We start from the raw sequence: 18,381 nt of genomic DNA, 5'->3' as shown, positions 1-18,381 counted from the left end.
TTATTATTATTATTATTATTATTATTAAAAATGAGAAGAAATTTAGAAAAAAGTTAAATTGTTGTTTTTCCACTACATTAGATTAAAATGTTACATAATATCAAACTTATTAAATATTCTATCAATAATTAAGAATATCATATTAAGTGTTTACAATAATATAAATAATATGTATTTAAGTATTATAAAACGGATAGATTAATGTAATATTTCAGAAATGTACTTGTCTAGTGAAGAGTCTATTAAGTTTTAAGAATATGTATTGGGGTACATAGACATCTCAATGCCCAATATTGAGTACTATTGCGCATGTTAGAGAATATTGGCTTAAGGGTGTTAGCCAATTTCTCTGTATTAACAAGTAACTTAAGATATACTTTGATGTTCAAATACTTCAATCCAAGTTTGTTTAGAAATTCTACCTACAATGAAGACCCTAAACTAAAATTTTTGATTTCACACATTAGGTACGAGACATCCAAGTGTCAAGCCTAGGTGCCATAACACATGATCATTTAAAATATGATCATGTAGATTAAGAAGTGCCCAAGGACATAGTGAGGATCCTTGGGACAAGAAGTGAACTTTCCAAGTGCAACTACAGAGTGCACGGTAACACATGTGCTTGAGAGACCAAGCGACCAAGCCCAACCGATTCGGTTAGGGCGGTTAAGGGGTCGGCACGCGTCAGGTCAAGCCACGTGGGGCCGAACTTCCTAACCAATCCTAGGCTCTAACTAACTTACCTAATTAGCTAACTAACCTAGGATTAACTAAAATGAACTAACTAGTGTGCCCGAAATCCTAAGACCTAACTGGATAACACTAGCCGAGTAACTAACTAAAGAAACATCCTAGTATCTAACCTAGGATGGTCCAAAGGGGTTGGTTATGGTCCTAGTGACTTAGGGGTACTTTAGTAATTATCTTAGGTCACTTAATGAATTAAATTAGCAGCTTAATTAATTAATTTAAATTCATGGTCAAACACGATAGCAAATTTTCAGAATTTGGCTAAGTCAGATGCTCTCCTATTTTTAGTCAATTTAGGAGGGGCATTTTGCTAATTAGCTAATTGATTTATTTAATTAAGTTATTTAGCTTAAGTTGAATTAGTCAATATTCAGTTCCTAAGACTTACGCTCACGTTTATCCAGTAGAAACCCACGACTGAAAAACAATGAATAAACGTGAGAAGAACGGAAAAATACTCTCAATTCTCCTTAGGCTATTTCAAAGCAATTCTTCAAGATTCTCGTGCAAAGTACAGAGTGATTTTCGTAGATTCAATTCTACAGTAAGGTATGAGTTTTCTCTCTTGGATTCCTTTCCCAGGGAGGCTTTTCAAACGTTTTGAAATCAAGAAAATCGAAACTAGGGTTGTTCCTAATGAAATAGTTGAATGTTCATCTCCCTAGTTCTCCCTATTTCCGATTCTAGTAGTATGTATAATGCAAATCTCGAGCATGTTGTTGGTATTTTTGGTTGCACCTATTTTGTTCATAACATTACCCCGAAAAAGATAGGCTTCAACGCAAGGCATTCAAATGTGCCCTTCAAGGGTATTCTCGTCTACAAAAAGGTTACAAATGCTTTGATCCCTCTACCAATAAGTACTTGACCTCGCAAATGCTATTTTCTTTCAAGATTTTTCTGTATTTTTCTCCTAATACAAAAAATAAGAAGGGCATAAAGAGCTTCCCATTCAAATATTTCAACCCACCTCCACCTCCGACTCTTAAGGTCTATTCCCAACGACCTCAACCTCCATATGAACTCGCTAATCCAGTTGATATTTCCAACTCTTTATTATTTAATATATTCTCAACACATCCCCTCACATGCGTGTGAGCGGGCCTAATCTTTTCACTGGTCAAGCACGTGAAAATTCTTTTTGATTTTTGGGTGGTGGTGAGATTCAATTTCAGCACATCTGTCTATTCTGATACCATACTAAAGTGTGTAACCATCGTATCTAAAAACTTGCGATTAGAGAAAAAACACCTTTTTTCGTATTATTATATTCTAAAACATAAACAATTTAGATATCTATTCAAAGTCTACCAGGAGAAAGGTACGACAGAGAGAGCCAAATAATGAGGGATGAAACGAATAGAAGCCTAACGGTTCCATGCGATTAAAACATAGTTCAGGATAGAATGATCGTGTAACAGGCTATTTATACGGCAGTAAATTGCATTTCTAAGATACTCAAACATGTTTATAAGACAAAAGTTGTCAAAGAACTGATATCAAAACAGATTTCTGAGCTTATAAAACCGGACACCCTTTTAGATGCAAGAAAACAGGAAGATATCAGTACTTATTACATCTAACAGAGTGCAGATAGCACATTTAGGAGATAAAGTTAGATGGCTTCCCCGTGTGTTAAAACCTCCAAAATGCACTGGTTTATAGGTTTGATAACATGATAACTAAGTGTCACGGAGAAAAAGTTTTCAATCCCTAAAGTCGTTTGAAATCCATGTAGACTTGATTAAAAACAGAAGACAATCAAACCAAGAGATCTACATGAGTTATGCCAAACAATTGAGATTAAACTAGTCAGTAAATACCATAGAGAGGTGTGGGAGATATAGGAAACCCCTAATTTGAATGCAATGGACCTGAACAAAACAAATGGATATTAGGAATTCATATGATAACTGACCTCTCGATGGTTTCTGAATTGAAACATAGTTGATTGAATGACGATAAATCCAAGTGTGTAGACACACACACACATATTAAAGGTGTATCTGTGTGCATTCATGCGCTGCAGAATATCTTCTCTGGGAAAGAGTAGAAATCAGCAGTTAAAGGAAACACCTAAGAAGCATTGCCTGTAAGAAATTTTTCCATCATAATTTAAGTTCTTTTAGATTTATAGCAGGACATAAAACCTATAGGATTGGACATCTGTCTAACACACCACTCCCACCCCAAATCAATTAACTGGTATGATAAGCTGGCATGAACAACAACTGAGAACAATGTGAATCAACACAAGCGGCAAAAACTGAGAAAGATCGCATTTAAATATATTTCCATCTGGAATAGGAAATGACATATTAAAAGGATGAACCAGAAGCAAACACAGCGGATATCATCCAAACCAGTTCATAGAAAAACTAAAAAGAAGCAATAAAATGTTTGAATCAACCCGATAAACTAAAGCTTCCTCACAGACTAAACACAAGTACATCAACGCGAGAAGAAATTGTCTTGAGAAACAAGACTACATCAAAACAAAATCTAAAACTCCACCGAAACAGAATCAGAACTTGTAGCACCGAATAAAACATGATCCATCCGCATCTAGTTACCTCTCATTGCATCAACCACCAATTTGAAATGCTCCGCAATCAAATCTAAGCGCTTCACCATCAAGGCAGCTTCGTCATCCTCCAGTTTCTTCCACTTCTCCTCCAACATTTCAGCCTTGTCTGTAGCAATCAAACTCATCTTCTCCTTCAAAAAGCTCGATCCATTCGGATACATTGTAGACATGCCAGCCATACTTCCAAATGATGCAGCCAAACGTGGATATTTGGATTGGAAATCCTGTTGATCACCCGTAACTATATCCTCCGTAACGACCTCTTTTACAGCAACCTTTTTTTCTTCTTCCATTTGTTTATGCAAAAGTTGTTTCCCACCGAAACAGCAGCAAAGAGGCGGCAAGAAAACCTAGAAAGAGAAAGGGGGGAAGAAGCCTGAAGATTGCAGAAGAAGTGTATCAATAAATAGAAAATTTCATAAAATAACTTACCATATTCTTAATTACATATATTTTGAATATAAATATACATTCCATAATTTTTCTTGCTCATTAAAGAAATTATTAATAGTTCAAACATTGAAGTAAGGATATCATTCGGTCAAGCTGGGACAATCTGATTCATAAAAATGTGGTCACACTGTAGTTGCGCTAACCATAGCTAATGTTAAGGGGTGAGAATGGGGCCAGGGAAAGGATGTTCGGTTTAGAACCATATCTTTGTTAGTGTAGTTAACGGGCTAAATGGGCCAGACTGGGTTTACAATTTGGATTTCGTGTTCTATTACTCTCTAATAATAGCATTGACATCTACATTTAATAGAACCAGTTGTTTAGTTCTTGTCACATTTTAAAAATGAGTCGCTACTTAAAAAAATATATATACATACAAATAACATATACAAGATATACATAAATAGCCCCCAAGGACTAGCTCGAGTGGCAAAAGGTGGAGGATTTGTGGCTTAGGTCGCAAGTTCAAGCCCCGCACCATGCAAAGTGAGGGTAGAAGGGCGGACCCATCATCCACCGAGTTTACAAGGTTTTGATTGGTCCAAAGGGTCACCGGACGGATTACTCATTATAAAAAAAAAAGGTTTAAGCGGTTAGAGAAAGCACACTTTTATTATTTAATTATATTCTCAAAATCATTCCATACCTTTAAACTCAATCTTTTTTGCATCTGAATGTCCATATAATCTTATTTCTATTAGCAAAATTTACAAAAACATGAAATGCATTGTAACCTTCTTTAATGATTCTGTTCTTGTGTAGGATCAGAGCATGGGACAGGTGAGTCATAGGGATTGTACCTACTCTTTATCCCAACACTCGATGTTGTTTCTTCTAAATTGCTCCATAGTCAATTGGGTTATCCAAGTCTCTTGAATTGTCAAAGATGGTCCCAAGTTTATCTAGTTTATCTTCGTTCAAATGTGAGTTGTGTTAGCTTGGTAAGCACAATCCTGCCCCTTTCCTAAAACACATCAATAAACGGGCCACCTCTATGTTTGCTACTGTTCATTCAAATATATGGCCTGCAAGTCATGTGATTTTTCCTTAGGATTTCATTATCTTGTTACTTTTATTGGCTACTTCAGAATAAGGCCTTCAAATGTGTCTTTCTCGCATATTCTAGTCTACAAAAAGGTTACATTTGGCTTTGATACCTCTATTAATAAGTGCTTGATCACTGCAAATGTTACTTTTTTTGAGACATCTCCGTATTTTTCTCCTAATACGGAAAATCAGAAGGCCATAACAGTCCTTCTCATTCAAACTATTCCAACCCCAGCTCCATCTCCAAATTTTAAGGTCTATTTCCGACGACCTCAACCTCCTTTTGAACTTGCTAATCAAGTTGTTATTTCTAACTCATATAAAGGTGCACAAAGCAATCTTGGTGACTCATTACCAGCTCCAACAATGTCTTCTGCTCAGAGAGAACACACTTATTATTAAGTTGTATTCTCAACATGCCCCCTCACGTGCGGGCGGACTGGCCTGATTTTTTCATGGGTCAGGCACCTAGATATTCATTTTGATTATTTGGGTGGCGGAGATATTCGATCTCAGGACCTCTGTCTGCTTTGATACCTTATTAACATATGTGACAATCTCATCAAAAAGACAGTTATTAAGCAGAACATACTTTTATTATTTAATTATATTTCAATAGAAACAATTTAGATATATATTCTGAGTCTATCAGGGAAAAAAGGTATGACAGAGAGATCCATATAAGGAGGGCTGAAACCAAAAGAATCATAGAACGGTTCCATGTGATAAAAACATAATTCAGGATAGAATAATTGTGTAACAGACTATTATACAGCAGTTAATTGCATTTATGAGATGCTCAAGGTATTCATAAGATAATGTTGTCAAAGAACTGATATTAAAACAGATTTAAGATCTTATAAAACTGGACAACACTAGACACAAGTTAATTGGAAAATGTCAAAACTTATTACATCTAATAGAGTGCAGGTGGCACATATAGAAGATATAAAGTTAGATGCTTTCCCCGTGTGTTAAGACCTCCAAAATACACTGGTTTAGAAGTTCGACAACACGATAACTAAGGCTTTTATCGGGAATCTTTCACATATAGCACTTAAAAATAATAAATTACTCCCCATAGCTATATTTTGATAATTACAATTTGTAACTACATGTTATATGGAGGAGAGGCGAGGGAGACTAGGAGAGAGAGAGGAGAGAGGCGAGAGAGGGGAAAAAGAGTGGGAGAAAGGTGAATTGTATATGTATATTGGTTAGATAATTGTATATTATACATATGTATTTGTATATATGGCAAGAGAGATTGGGAGAGAGAGGCGGGAGCCGAGCAAGACTGGGAGAGAGAGGAGAGAGGCGAGCGAGATCGAGAGAGGGAGGAGAGAGGCGAGCGAGAGAGGGCAGAGAGTGGGAGAGAGGTGAATTGTATATGTATATAATTGTATATAACTGTATATTATACATATACATTTGTATAAATGACAAGCGAGATTGGGAGAGGGAGGATATTTAGGGGAGCAAGATTGAGAGGAGGAGAGAGGCGAGCGAGAGACGGCAGAGAGCGAGAGAGATGAATTGAATATGTATATAGGTTATAAAATTGTATATTATACATATTTATTTGTATATCCTGGCGAATTATACATATACAAACATGACTAATTATACAAACTCGAAGTCAGCCCACGTAATTAATGTATAATGTTAGTCGCGAATGATAATTATAACAAACTATATCTATGATGAGTAATTAAATAGTATAAGTTTGATTAGCCGCATAATTTTCCCATGTTTAATAGGTGAACTAAAATCACATTGAAGAAATAGTTTACAATCCCTGAAGTTCTTTGAAATCTATGTAGACTTGGTTAAAAACAGAACACAATCAAACCAAGAGATCTACATGAGTTATGACAAATAGTTGAGATTAAACTAGTCAATAGATACCATAGAGAGATGTCTGGGAGATTAAGGCAACCCCTAATTTGTCTTTTAAGACCTAATTATTCAGTATAGTAATGCAATGGGCCTGAATAAAACGAATGGATATTGAGAATTCAAATGATAACTGACCTCAATGGTTTCAGAAGTGCAAGTGTGTTGACATGCACATACATATAAAGGTGTATGTGTGCACATTCATGCGCTGCAAAATATCTTCACTGGGAAAGAATAGAGAATAAGCAGTTAAAGGTAACACCTAAGAAGCAGGAAACAACTCTATACCAAAAGAAATATCTCGATGAAACTGTAACTAACCCACCACCACCTCCCCAAATCAATTAACTGGTATGATAAGCTGGCATGAACAACGATAGAGAACAAAGCGAATCAACACAAACTGCAAAAATTGAGAAAGATCACATTTAAATATATTGCCATCTGGTTTAGGAAATTACATATTACAAAGGATGAACCCGAACAGCTCCAGACATTCCACTTTAGCTATTAATAAGTTTGCTTCCACCGTATATGGCATATATGATAGGAATGTGTAGGCATTTCATTGCAACCCCTTAGTAAAGACAATCACTCCATACCACACTAACATATATAAGAAGCAACACAGCGGATATCATCAAACCAGTTCACTAGTAAAACTAAGCAATAAAATGTATGGATCAACTTGATAAACTAAATCTACCTCACGGACTAAACATAAGTACACCATCGCGAGAAGAAAACTGTCTTGAGAAACAAGACTATATGAAACAAAACCTAAAACTCCACCGAAACAGCATCGGAAGTTGTAGCATCGAATAGAACATGATCCATCAGCATCTAGTTTCCACTCATTGCATTGACCACCAATCTATAATGCTCCGCAATCAAATCTAAACGGTTCACCATCAAGGCAGCTTCGTCATCCTCCAGTTTCTTCCACTTCTTATCCAACACTTTAGCCTTGTCAGTAGCAATGGAACTCATCTTCTCCTTCAAAAAACTTGTTCCATTCGGATACATTGTCGACATGCCAGCCATACTTTCAAATGAAGCAGTCAAATGTGGAAATTCAGACTGGAAATCCTGTTGATCACCCTTAACTATATCCTCCTTAACCACCTCTTTTACAGCAACCTGTTTCTCTTCTTCCTTATGTTTCTCATCATCCTTGGGTTTGCTGACTTTAGCACTTCTCTTAGGTTCAGAGCTCTTGTTAACCTCAACAGTAATTTTAGCTGTGCCATTAGTGCTAACTCCATTACTAGTTCCAGGGGCACCCCAAATCCTCTTTGAATGCTCAAAAACTAGATAATCCTGACCCTTCATGAAAACTGGCTCCTCACTATCTTTCACATTAGTCAAATATTTCGTCTTTAACCTCCTTACCTTGTCTCGGAGTCTCTTATTTGAAGCTTCAACCTGCAACTTCCCCCTGATGAATTCATGAAAAGCAGACATATCGGCAATAGGTTCCACACCTTTTACCGCCTTGTATTCAGCAATACCTTTGAGTAGAGCAAGCTGGTCGTCATCGCTCCATAGATTGCGAGGAGTAGCAGCTGATTTTTTCTCCTCTTCTTCTGCAATCTTGGGCTTCTTCCTCCCTTTCTCTGTCTGGGTATCTTGCGGCCTCTTTGCTGCTGGCTTCGATGGGGTGGCAGCTTTAGCAGGAACACTGGGCTTGATGGTGAAGTCCAATGCAGAAGGGGAAGGCAGGGAATGTCCGGATTCGGATCCTGACCCACTCTCGCTGCCGGAATCAGAAGAAAATTGGAGTTTCTGAGTGCTGGATCTCTTTACAACAGGATGTGCTGTCTTGGGTTCTTCAGTTTCTTCCCCTGATTCTTCTTCTCCTTCTTCCTCCCTCGATTGTTCTTCTTCTTCTTCCTGGGATTCCTCCACCAATTCTTGTTCTTCAGAGGACGATGCAGAAGGAGGCTGGTCTACTAAGCGGGATTTGGTTTTGGGGGCCATTGTTTCTGAAAGCAAGAAAAGAGAGCTATTCGGCCAACAGCTATGTCTATGGTGAGTGCTGAAGCAGAGACAAAAAGATGAAAGCTTTGTGTAGGGTTTTTCTCAATTTATACAAAAAGCGAATGTATTAATCGATTGCCGCGCCCTTCTACAGTTGGATAATCACTTTCCCCATTTAGACATGTATTCCGAGTGAAATTTATGAGTCACTACTGGTCGAAGGACGGAACAATCACATCTTATTAGTTATTTTAATTGGAAATTCTTTTTTTCGTGTGATTTCTCGTTCTTAATTAGATGTGAATTTGGAAAAAAATGGTGAAGGATTCAAAATTAATCATTCGGTCAAAAAGAGATTTATCACTCAAAAATCAGTTAATAACTCTACACATACCCTAATCTTCTTCTGATACTGAAAGTGAAGATGGGTCAGCATCCGAATTTGAAGTGGAATCGCGTTATTCCTTGTCTTCGCCTTTTGCATTAGACTTCGCAGTCGATTCGAGTGTTCCTGCAAAAGTTGTTGCCCATCGAAACCAATTGCAAAGAGGTCGCAAGAGACCTAGAAAGAGAGAGACGGGACCAAGTTCGAGATTGCAGAATAAGTCGTATCAATAAATAGAATAATTTATAAAATTACTTACCATATTCTTAGATTACGTAAATTTTGGATATAAATGTCTATTTCATAATATATTTTTCTCTCGCTTTATACAATTGTGTTTCTGTTTTTGTATAAAGCAAGAGAAAAACATATATCTTCTTTCTATATACTTATAATTATGCAATAGACAAATATTTTATTTCGATTCAATTGTATGCAATTCAAATTTTATACACATATTGCAGCGAAATAGGCCAGCGAATTATACAATTGCGCATTATACAATTGCAGTGAAATAGGCCAGCGAATTATACAATTTAGGCCGGTGAATCACACAATTGTATATGTATAGCGAGACCAGCGAATTATACAGTTGTATATGTGTAGCGAATTATACAGTTGTATGCAAACTTTGTTATTATAGCATAAATATGAATTTTTTGTTTGCTATCTGTGAAAATTGTCCTACATTTAATAGAGGCGATTATTGCCAAATGATAATTACTACAATTAAAAACATAAAGTTTCCTCAAATGAAACATTACCTGTCTTTGAATATACCAAGAAAAAAATAGTTGATTTGATGCTTCGTTCATGCGCAAAAACAAGTTTCTTTTGTCTTTCAATTGTTGTATAATTCTTAGTTTGAAAAGAAAGTGATTTTGAACGTTTATCTTAAATTATTACATTGTCTAAATTTATAGTTACCTTATTTAGCGCTTCAGTTACAATCCACTTTTCTTAAAAAAAAATTGTATAAATAAAAAAAAAGAAAATATTATATACAAAATTAAAGATACCTAAATACCTAAACTATATTGTAATTATGTAAACTATACCTATCTAATGTTATTTCATCAATTAAGTTTGCCATATATAAAATTTTCCCTATATTTAAAAACGAGTCACTTGCGTTATATATATATATATATATATATATATATATATATATATATATATATATATATATATATATTACTTTAATATATATTGACATATATAAAAGGTCAAAACATGTATTTTGTTTGAATAAAAAATGTAACATATATTTGTACTTTCAAGATTCAAACATTACAATATTTTATATATATATATATATATATATATATATATATATATATATATATAATCAATATATATATATATATATATATATATATATATATATAATCAATTTAATATGTCTATATGTTTAAATATTGCTAAGATTATTTACAAAATATTGTAATGTTTGAATCTTGAAAGTACAAATATATGTTACATTTTTTATTCAAACAAAATACATGTTTTGACCTTTTATATATGTCAATATATATTAAAGTAATATTTTTGTTCCTTCGGGGACATCCGATAAAAAAATATTAAAGTAATATTTGTTAATATCATTTTTCAAGTATTGTATTATTTTGATATTAAATTTGCTAACAATTTCTTTTTAATTATTGTATTGTTTGTATTTTGAAAATAACATTGAATCTGATATGTCAATAGATTATTCGAACACAAACAGATATTACTAAAAAGAAAGGAACTCAAAAACTCAATAAGCCTTTTATTTTATGGATAGCTAAATCGTAAACCTAATAGAAAGCTTATAAAATTATTAAAAAAAAATTCTAAAATTTCAATTACAAAAGGAGATCCAGTTTTACACAACAACAAACATATCTAGTGAAATTTTAGAAGTGAGATTTGGAGAAAACAAAATGTACAGTCTTGTCTATATCTTTTGTAATACCCTGAAAATTTCTAAGTTTAGAACATCTCACAATTTTACTCTTAAGAATTTGAATTGTTCATCGTAAGTATATGAGCTTGAAACGGGTGATGACGTACTTGCTCGTGTGTTTTAAGGTCCCTAACCAAGAGTATAATTAAAGGGTATCTAAAGTGATCTAGGGTCATAACAGTCCTTAAACACCAAGCCAAGTTCAAAGCATTACATTGGCTCAGTTCTTACATTAGTTCATATAAAGGTCAACTTAAAAATACTAATAAATCTGAACATATAGTGAATTTGGTGGTTTTGATCTATTAAATTAAAGGTCTATGCATCTTTTTTCCAATGCCACCGAATTTTTCTTATTTCGAGTTCGAAGTAAAAAATTATGATCGTTTTACTGGAACATACTTTAACTGGGAAATTAAGAGAGGTCACCTACTCAATCGGTGGATCCACCGAATAGGTTGGCGAATCACCGAATTGTCCCGAAAACCTTAAGTTTCTATCCATTTGGGTAATCTAAAAGTCCAATTGGCACGATCCTCCAACTTTTTTTTCGATGATCGAGTAGACGTCCAGATTGCCGTTTTGGCCGAGGAAATTCATTAAAAAATCATTTTCTTTGATTTTTATTTTCTTTTTAAGTTCTTAGAAGGGTATTCTTCACCTTTTACCCTCAATCAACTTCCCCAAAAGTCCATCTTACAACTTAACAATATCATTATAAGTATATCAACTCTCAAAATCTCCAATTCTCAATTCTTCTGAAGATCAAGAACTCCAAATAACATCATTATATTATTTTTCTAAATTTATGTGACATCGAAACATCTTTTCACGCGTCTCAACTATGTCATAAAGTGTTCCATCTAAGCCAGAAAGTGTATAATTACAAAAAAAAATGAGTTTAGGGGTAATAAAATCATAGTTTAGTTAAAATGTTTCTCTGTGATTTTGGTCATAGTCTAGAATACGTGTGCGTTATCCCTATTCTTCTCATCTCTATTAGCAATACGTTTGTCCCTTATTATTTTTATTTTAAATTTTTCTTTATAAAGTTCAATTATATAATAAGAAATGCAAAAATTAACAATTTTAATTATGATTTAGTCTCTAATGGTATGAATATGTCTATGAATAACTATTTTTTTTCCAGATCAAACAACTCAGTTATTGAAGTAGTTTACAATGAACTACTAAAAAAAATAATAAACAAATGTAAAAGTCTTTGACGAAAGTAGCAAAGACATGAAGAAGAAATAAATGCAATTCTAGTTATTGCTAAAATCACAAATATAAGAATATTTTTCTTTTGTGTTTATATGAATTCATTCTTCTTTTTTTTATTTTATTTTATAATATATATATACAGTAGTATTTTTTAGATGAAAATAGAAAAAAAAATTGATGAACATTATTCTCATTTTCGAATATCTTTTGACTATTCTATTTGATCTTTGTTTCCATATGATGAAATTAATTATATGAACCAAAAGATTAACTTAAGAAATTGGGATAAATAGTACTAATTTAATATAATCATTATGTTTTCATATCAACACTATATCGCTAAACATATTAATATTGAGGTTTAAATCACACATACATATATAAAAACGATAGATATACGTGGAAAAGAAGAATCTATAGCAAAATGAGATTGACTGGAAGATGAGAGAAAGAAAACGAAAGAAAACTTATTGTATATCTTTATAGAGTTATGTAATGTAAAGAATATGAAAAGGTGGAAAAAATTATATAAACATTGATTAACAATAACTAAGAAAAATATGACTTGAAACGTTTTTGGATTGTAATCAAGGAGATTATGACTATCTATCTTCAATCTTAAGTATTGAATTTAGTGTGAAACATTAAGTGCGGTTGGAATGAGTTTAAGTGCAGAAATTAAAAGGATCAATAATTAAAGATCAACAAAAAATAGAAAAATGTTTTACTATCATTATTTATTTAATTTTCATAGTTTGTAAATGACATTTTCTAATTTAATAAATAAGTGAAAGACATTTTAGTAATTCAACTTTGAACTCAAAATCTTTCCACTTATATATATACTAGTTCTCGACACGTGCTTTGCACGTGAATATTACGAATATATACATATATATATATATATATATATATTTAAATTACTTCTATTTAAACAAAAGCATATTTTGTATATACTGTTCAAATATTATCAAACTCATCACGTATTAATAGAAATTTTGTAATTAAAAACACTTAAAAAAATATAACACGAAAATAAGGAATTTTTCTTTTCATAACAATGCAAAATAATACATAATTACATAAAAATATGGGTTGCATACCAATTCATTTTGGACAACCATTCCGTAACTCCAAAATGAAAAAGAAAAACATAAAATCATAATCTAACATAAGAAAGATCTAAAGAAATATATAAGTCATATCTTATACTGTTAATTCACAGTTGAACTATATTCTAAGAAAGTTTCTCTTCTAATTTCAGAATGAAGCTATTTGTTCTTCTCCTCAGTTAGCTTCTTAACAACTTGTATTCATATCATAAATTTAAGAAGAAAAAAAAGAGAATAGTAGATGATAGAAAAGAAAAGAATGTGATGACCTAGGAAGCAATTAACAGGTATTTATAGTGATATTTGATTATCTTTTCACCTATCAAAAATTTTTAATGGTGCATATTGAATCATGATAGATAAATTTATTTTAGTTTCAAAATTCAAAGAATCACAGAATTTGAAGAGTTTCACACATTATTTTTTCATGATAGATAAATTTATGTTGATTTCAAATTCAAAGAATCACAAAATTCGAAGAGTTACATACATTAGTGTTTTCTGCTCTAATTTAATTCAACCTAATTAATTATAATTTTAATGTCATATTTAAAACATTAAAGTGTAGTTGTTGGACTTCATATTCTATCATTATGTAATTAAATATTAGTATTTAAAAAATAAATTAATTTATTTTAATTGGTGGAGGGATAAAATGGTAATTCAACTTTTAAGGTTAGAGCTTCCCACTTATAATAATACTAGTTTTCGAAACGTGCGTTGCACGTTTTTCTCATACAATTATTATAAAGTTGAATTATTATATAATGTTGAAATTAGAAATATTAGTTTTACCAATATTTATTTTATTCATTAAATAAAATTCATAATAATCGAATAGCACATTGACCATCTAGCAAAAAATATGAAAAGATAATTATATTATTATAGCATCTAATAATATTAATATATCTATATGACTTATTCTTAATAATCTCTCATTACGCTCCATATTAGTAAGTACACAAATATGTAGCTACTTAAAGAAACTATATTAGTAAGGAAAGATAAAAGTAAATAAATATTATAAAAGTACATTTAAAAATGAATCTAAATGTCATAAATTAGTAATTTCAGCACTAATAAAAATAGACTCATAACATTCATAATTTCATAATAGATTATATTAAAGAAGTATAATTGGTAAAGAATACAAAAAAAAAAAAACAGATAAGAATAAATACAACATTCATATCCTTCTTAAGACTTTTATTATAACAATGTATATAGTAAAAAGAAATACACAAGGAGTAAAAAAAAATTTCTCCCATAACAAAAAAAAACATTTTTTCTCCCGTAACTAAAAAAAATAATCTAAAATGGTAAAGATGAAATTTATGATACAAAATATCATTCTAATGATGATCAACAAATATTAATATTTAAAAACAAAAAAGAGAACCTGAAAATTGCCTAATGATTCACATCAACACGAGGCAAGTGGTAAAGAAAAATTATTTTTTCATGATACATATATATAGCTAAAGATTCATTGGATAAGATGAAAAGGTTGAAAGTTGTTTAAGTTAATTTTCAGAAGTTAAATAATCTCAGACATGGGGTAGAGGAAAGATGATTGTTTTTACTAATAATTCAATACATTCAATTATACTAACTATAGAGAGAGGATAACAAATTTAATCATTTAACCACATTAATTATAAAGAAAGAATAGATAACTTTTATTTTTTAAAAAAAGTAATTCCTAACAATTTCCTATGAAATAATTTCTAACAATTTTCTATAAAATATTTTTGTATTTCAAAGTTTGACTTTACACCTTCTTAGTTTTAGTATTTAGTATAATATAATATAATTATTACTTAGTATGTAAATAATTAGAATCTAAAATATTGTGTCTAGATGCATGTATTTAAATTTGATTATTTAATATTAAATTAATTATATATTAATATTTAATTTAGTTTAGGGATAAAATAAGGGCAAAATGGTAATTCAACTTTAAAGTTATGATCTTCCCACTTATAATAATACTAGTTTCAGACACGTGCGTTGCACGTGTATTCCATGTTATTTTTTATATTCATTATAACAATTAGAAGTCTACATGTACATGCATGTAACGAATAACAAAATGCGACAGTTACTAATAAAATTATAAAATTGTGACAAAAAATCAAATGAGAAATCTTATTTTAATGTATAAATTTATCAAAAATCTCTAAATTTAGAACTTTAGATAGTAATTAGCCAATTTGCATTATATATAGTCACAAAAGATTAACTTTAGCCTAAATAAAAATACAATTAAAACAATCATAAATTTATGAAAAATCAAATTAAAGAAGTTTAATCACAATAACAACAAATGAGAAATCTTATTTTAATGTATAAAATTTATCAACAAATCGTAAATTTAGAACTTTTGATAGTAATTAGCCAATTTACATTATATGTAGTCACAAAAGATTAACTTTAGCCTAAATAAAAATACAATTAAAACAATCAGAAATTTATGAAAAATCAAATTAAAGAAGTTTAATAGAGAGAAAACACATATACAAAATAAACAAAGAAAAAAACATGCGACAACATATACATTCTTTTGAAGGGTCTAGTCATAACAATATGTATAGGGAAAAAGAAATACAAAATCTATATATATTTTTTGAAATTTTTGTAGACACTTCTCCCATAAACAATTATAATTCAAGAGACTTCTTCATTTAGTTAAAGTATGAATCAAATAAAACAATAATGATATAAGCAGCACTATTTAAACTATAGAATGCAAAAAATAACCTTAGTTAGGATACTCATGAAACAAATAAAGATGTATATGGAATAAAAATAGGATAATTAGATGGTGTAAGTTATGAAGATATATATTATTCCTTATCACAATGAAATGAAAAAATACAATAACTGCAACTATTATTCAAAATAATAGTAGCAATTAAAGTTGCATCAAGTAATTTGTCAAAACTATTATCTATAAAACATTGCAAATCTTTAGTGAGCATTGATTATGGATTTTATATATTGATTTAACTCAATGGTCTCATAATAAAATAATTTATGTTTTAGTATAAAGAAAAATATTCAAAAAATTGAAACTATTTTAGTCGTTAAAAGGGTAGAAATGCCTAAAATTTATTTATGAATATTGTCTTTCAATTTTTTGACTTTAACCAATTTTTTTAATATTTAGTGTGGCATATAGAATGATTACTATTTATATATAAATATTTTATAATATTTTGATTTAACACAGGATAAAATGATAATCCAATTTTATACTGTGTTGTTTAAAATGTTTTTACCCTTCAACCAAAAAAATATCACACAGCGTAATATAACACCAAAAGATTGAAGAGAAGATACCATATCAGAAAGAAAATTTATGCATTAGGATTTTATCATATATAGCCAAAAAGAACATACACAATGAAATTATTTTATACAATGACAGGAAATCAAAGAAATATAAAAAATATTATGAACAACATATATCAAAATTGTAGTCCACCTTACTTTTTTTTCTATTAATAGACCGATATATTCTTTAAATATAACAAAAAATCATTTAATATAGAAGAAAGAATAATATAATTAACAAAACTAAAATGGAAAGCAACAAGGAAAAATGTTAGCTAAATTGTGACTTACTCTTTTAATAATACGTTCATCTAAATGTCAAAATAGCACTTCCAAATGTATTAGAACCATATTGTGTCATCATATAGTTTCATGCAATAAAGAAGACCAAGAAAATTTTCAAAAAAAGGGTTGGAATATGAATTCTTGTACTTTTGAATGCTCTTGATTTGTGTTGTTATTTTCTTTCTCCATGTCTTAAATATCTATACATTTTAATAATATGTGGAAGATGAAAATAATTCAAGTTAATTGGAAAGGCTGAAGTAACATATGAAATGAAGTTCAAAAAAGTCATCTTTTCATTTACCATATTCATTGTAATTAATGTAAGTTAAGTAGTGTCTTCAAAATTTAAAGCTGAAAAAACCTTTCAACTTCAGTAATTAAATGATGTATGAATAAATAGGAGTAATAAAAAGACTTTAGAAAATCTCATCCTTTGTTTTACTTATTGAAAGTCATTGATTGGATAAATTAAAAGTTTCTCCATAATTTAAATACTTAAGAAAATTAAATAGAAGAATATGATACATACATATCATTGTGGAATTAAAATATTTATATTTAATTAAACAATAAATTAAAATTTAATTTAATAAAAGGGCAAAATAGTAATTCAACTTTACACTAGAGCTTCATGCTTATAATAATATATGATATGATATGATATATATATATATATATATATATATATATATATATATATATATATATATAGCCTCTTAGGGGTCGTTTGAATGCTGATTAGAAAAGAGGTATTTATGTATTAGAAGTAGCATAAATTTATATGTTGTATAATAGCAATGTATGGAGTGCGTAAAGATACAAACTTTTCAATTGAAGATGAGAAAAATATGTTCTAATTGCTATTTTAAAATTTTTGATTATGTGGTATATGTTCTAATTTTCCCACCTTAATGTACAAACATGAGACCTCAAAATTTTTTAGGAAACATGAGGCCTCCTAAGTGCGATTTGAGGAGGATAGACTGTACAACCTTATTACTGCCTCGTGGAGGTGCAATCTTTTCCAATATCATTCAGCAGAAAGATTAAAAGCTTATAAAGAAGGGATGTCCTTCGAAATGCTGTCGCCAATCGTAACAAACTCACAAATTCATATTACAGAAATATCGAACGAGGAGTAGACAATTAACAACACAAAGGATATGAAAGTTCAGTAGATAATGAAACATACGTAATCTAGTAAATTAAATGTCGTTAAGGCAGAAGTAGTAGGGGTTGCAAAGCGGATGGTGCACAGCTTGGTTTTTGGAAGATATGACACTAAAAAATTGTACCAAGTTGAGTGTCCAACAAAGAAACTAGACACAAAATGGATCAGAAACAGATGAATAAGCAATCATGCATC

At 30.7% G+C, this 18,381-nt stretch overlaps 2 protein-coding genes across 2 annotated transcripts; both read right to left on the bottom strand.

Moving 5' to 3' along the window:
• Nucleotides 1-3,017: 3,017 nt before the first annotated feature.
• On the bottom strand, nucleotides 3,018-7,340 carry LOC101245859 (STOREKEEPER protein). The gene is made up of 3 exons (XM_026032049.2): nucleotides 7,201-7,340; nucleotides 6,875-6,963; nucleotides 3,018-3,690 (listed from the first exon to the last, which is right to left on the bottom strand). The coding sequence occupies exons 2-3, from the start codon at nucleotides 6,938-6,940 to the stop codon at nucleotides 3,319-3,321; spliced, it is 438 nt and encodes a 145-aa protein (XP_025887834.2). The 5' UTR covers nucleotides 6,941-6,963; nucleotides 7,201-7,340; the 3' UTR covers nucleotides 3,018-3,318.
• LOC138337017 (STOREKEEPER protein-like) lies at nucleotides 7,152-9,335 on the bottom strand. The gene is made up of 2 exons (XM_026032050.2): nucleotides 9,114-9,335; nucleotides 7,152-8,724 (listed from the first exon to the last, which is right to left on the bottom strand). Exon 2 carries the CDS (start codon nucleotides 8,717-8,719, stop codon nucleotides 7,583-7,585), a length of 1,137 nt encoding a protein of 378 aa, XP_025887835.1. The 5' UTR covers nucleotides 8,720-8,724; nucleotides 9,114-9,335; the 3' UTR covers nucleotides 7,152-7,582.
• Between the last annotated feature and the right edge of the window lie 9,046 nt (nucleotides 9,336-18,381).

This window comes from Solanum lycopersicum, chromosome 7 (genome assembly GCF_036512215.1).
Source record: "Solanum lycopersicum chromosome 7, SLM_r2.1".
NCBI lineage: Eukaryota > Viridiplantae > Streptophyta > Magnoliopsida > Solanales > Solanaceae > Solanum > Solanum lycopersicum.
Note: the sequence above shows the minus strand (reverse complement) of the source record. Positions and strands in the feature narration are given on the sequence as shown.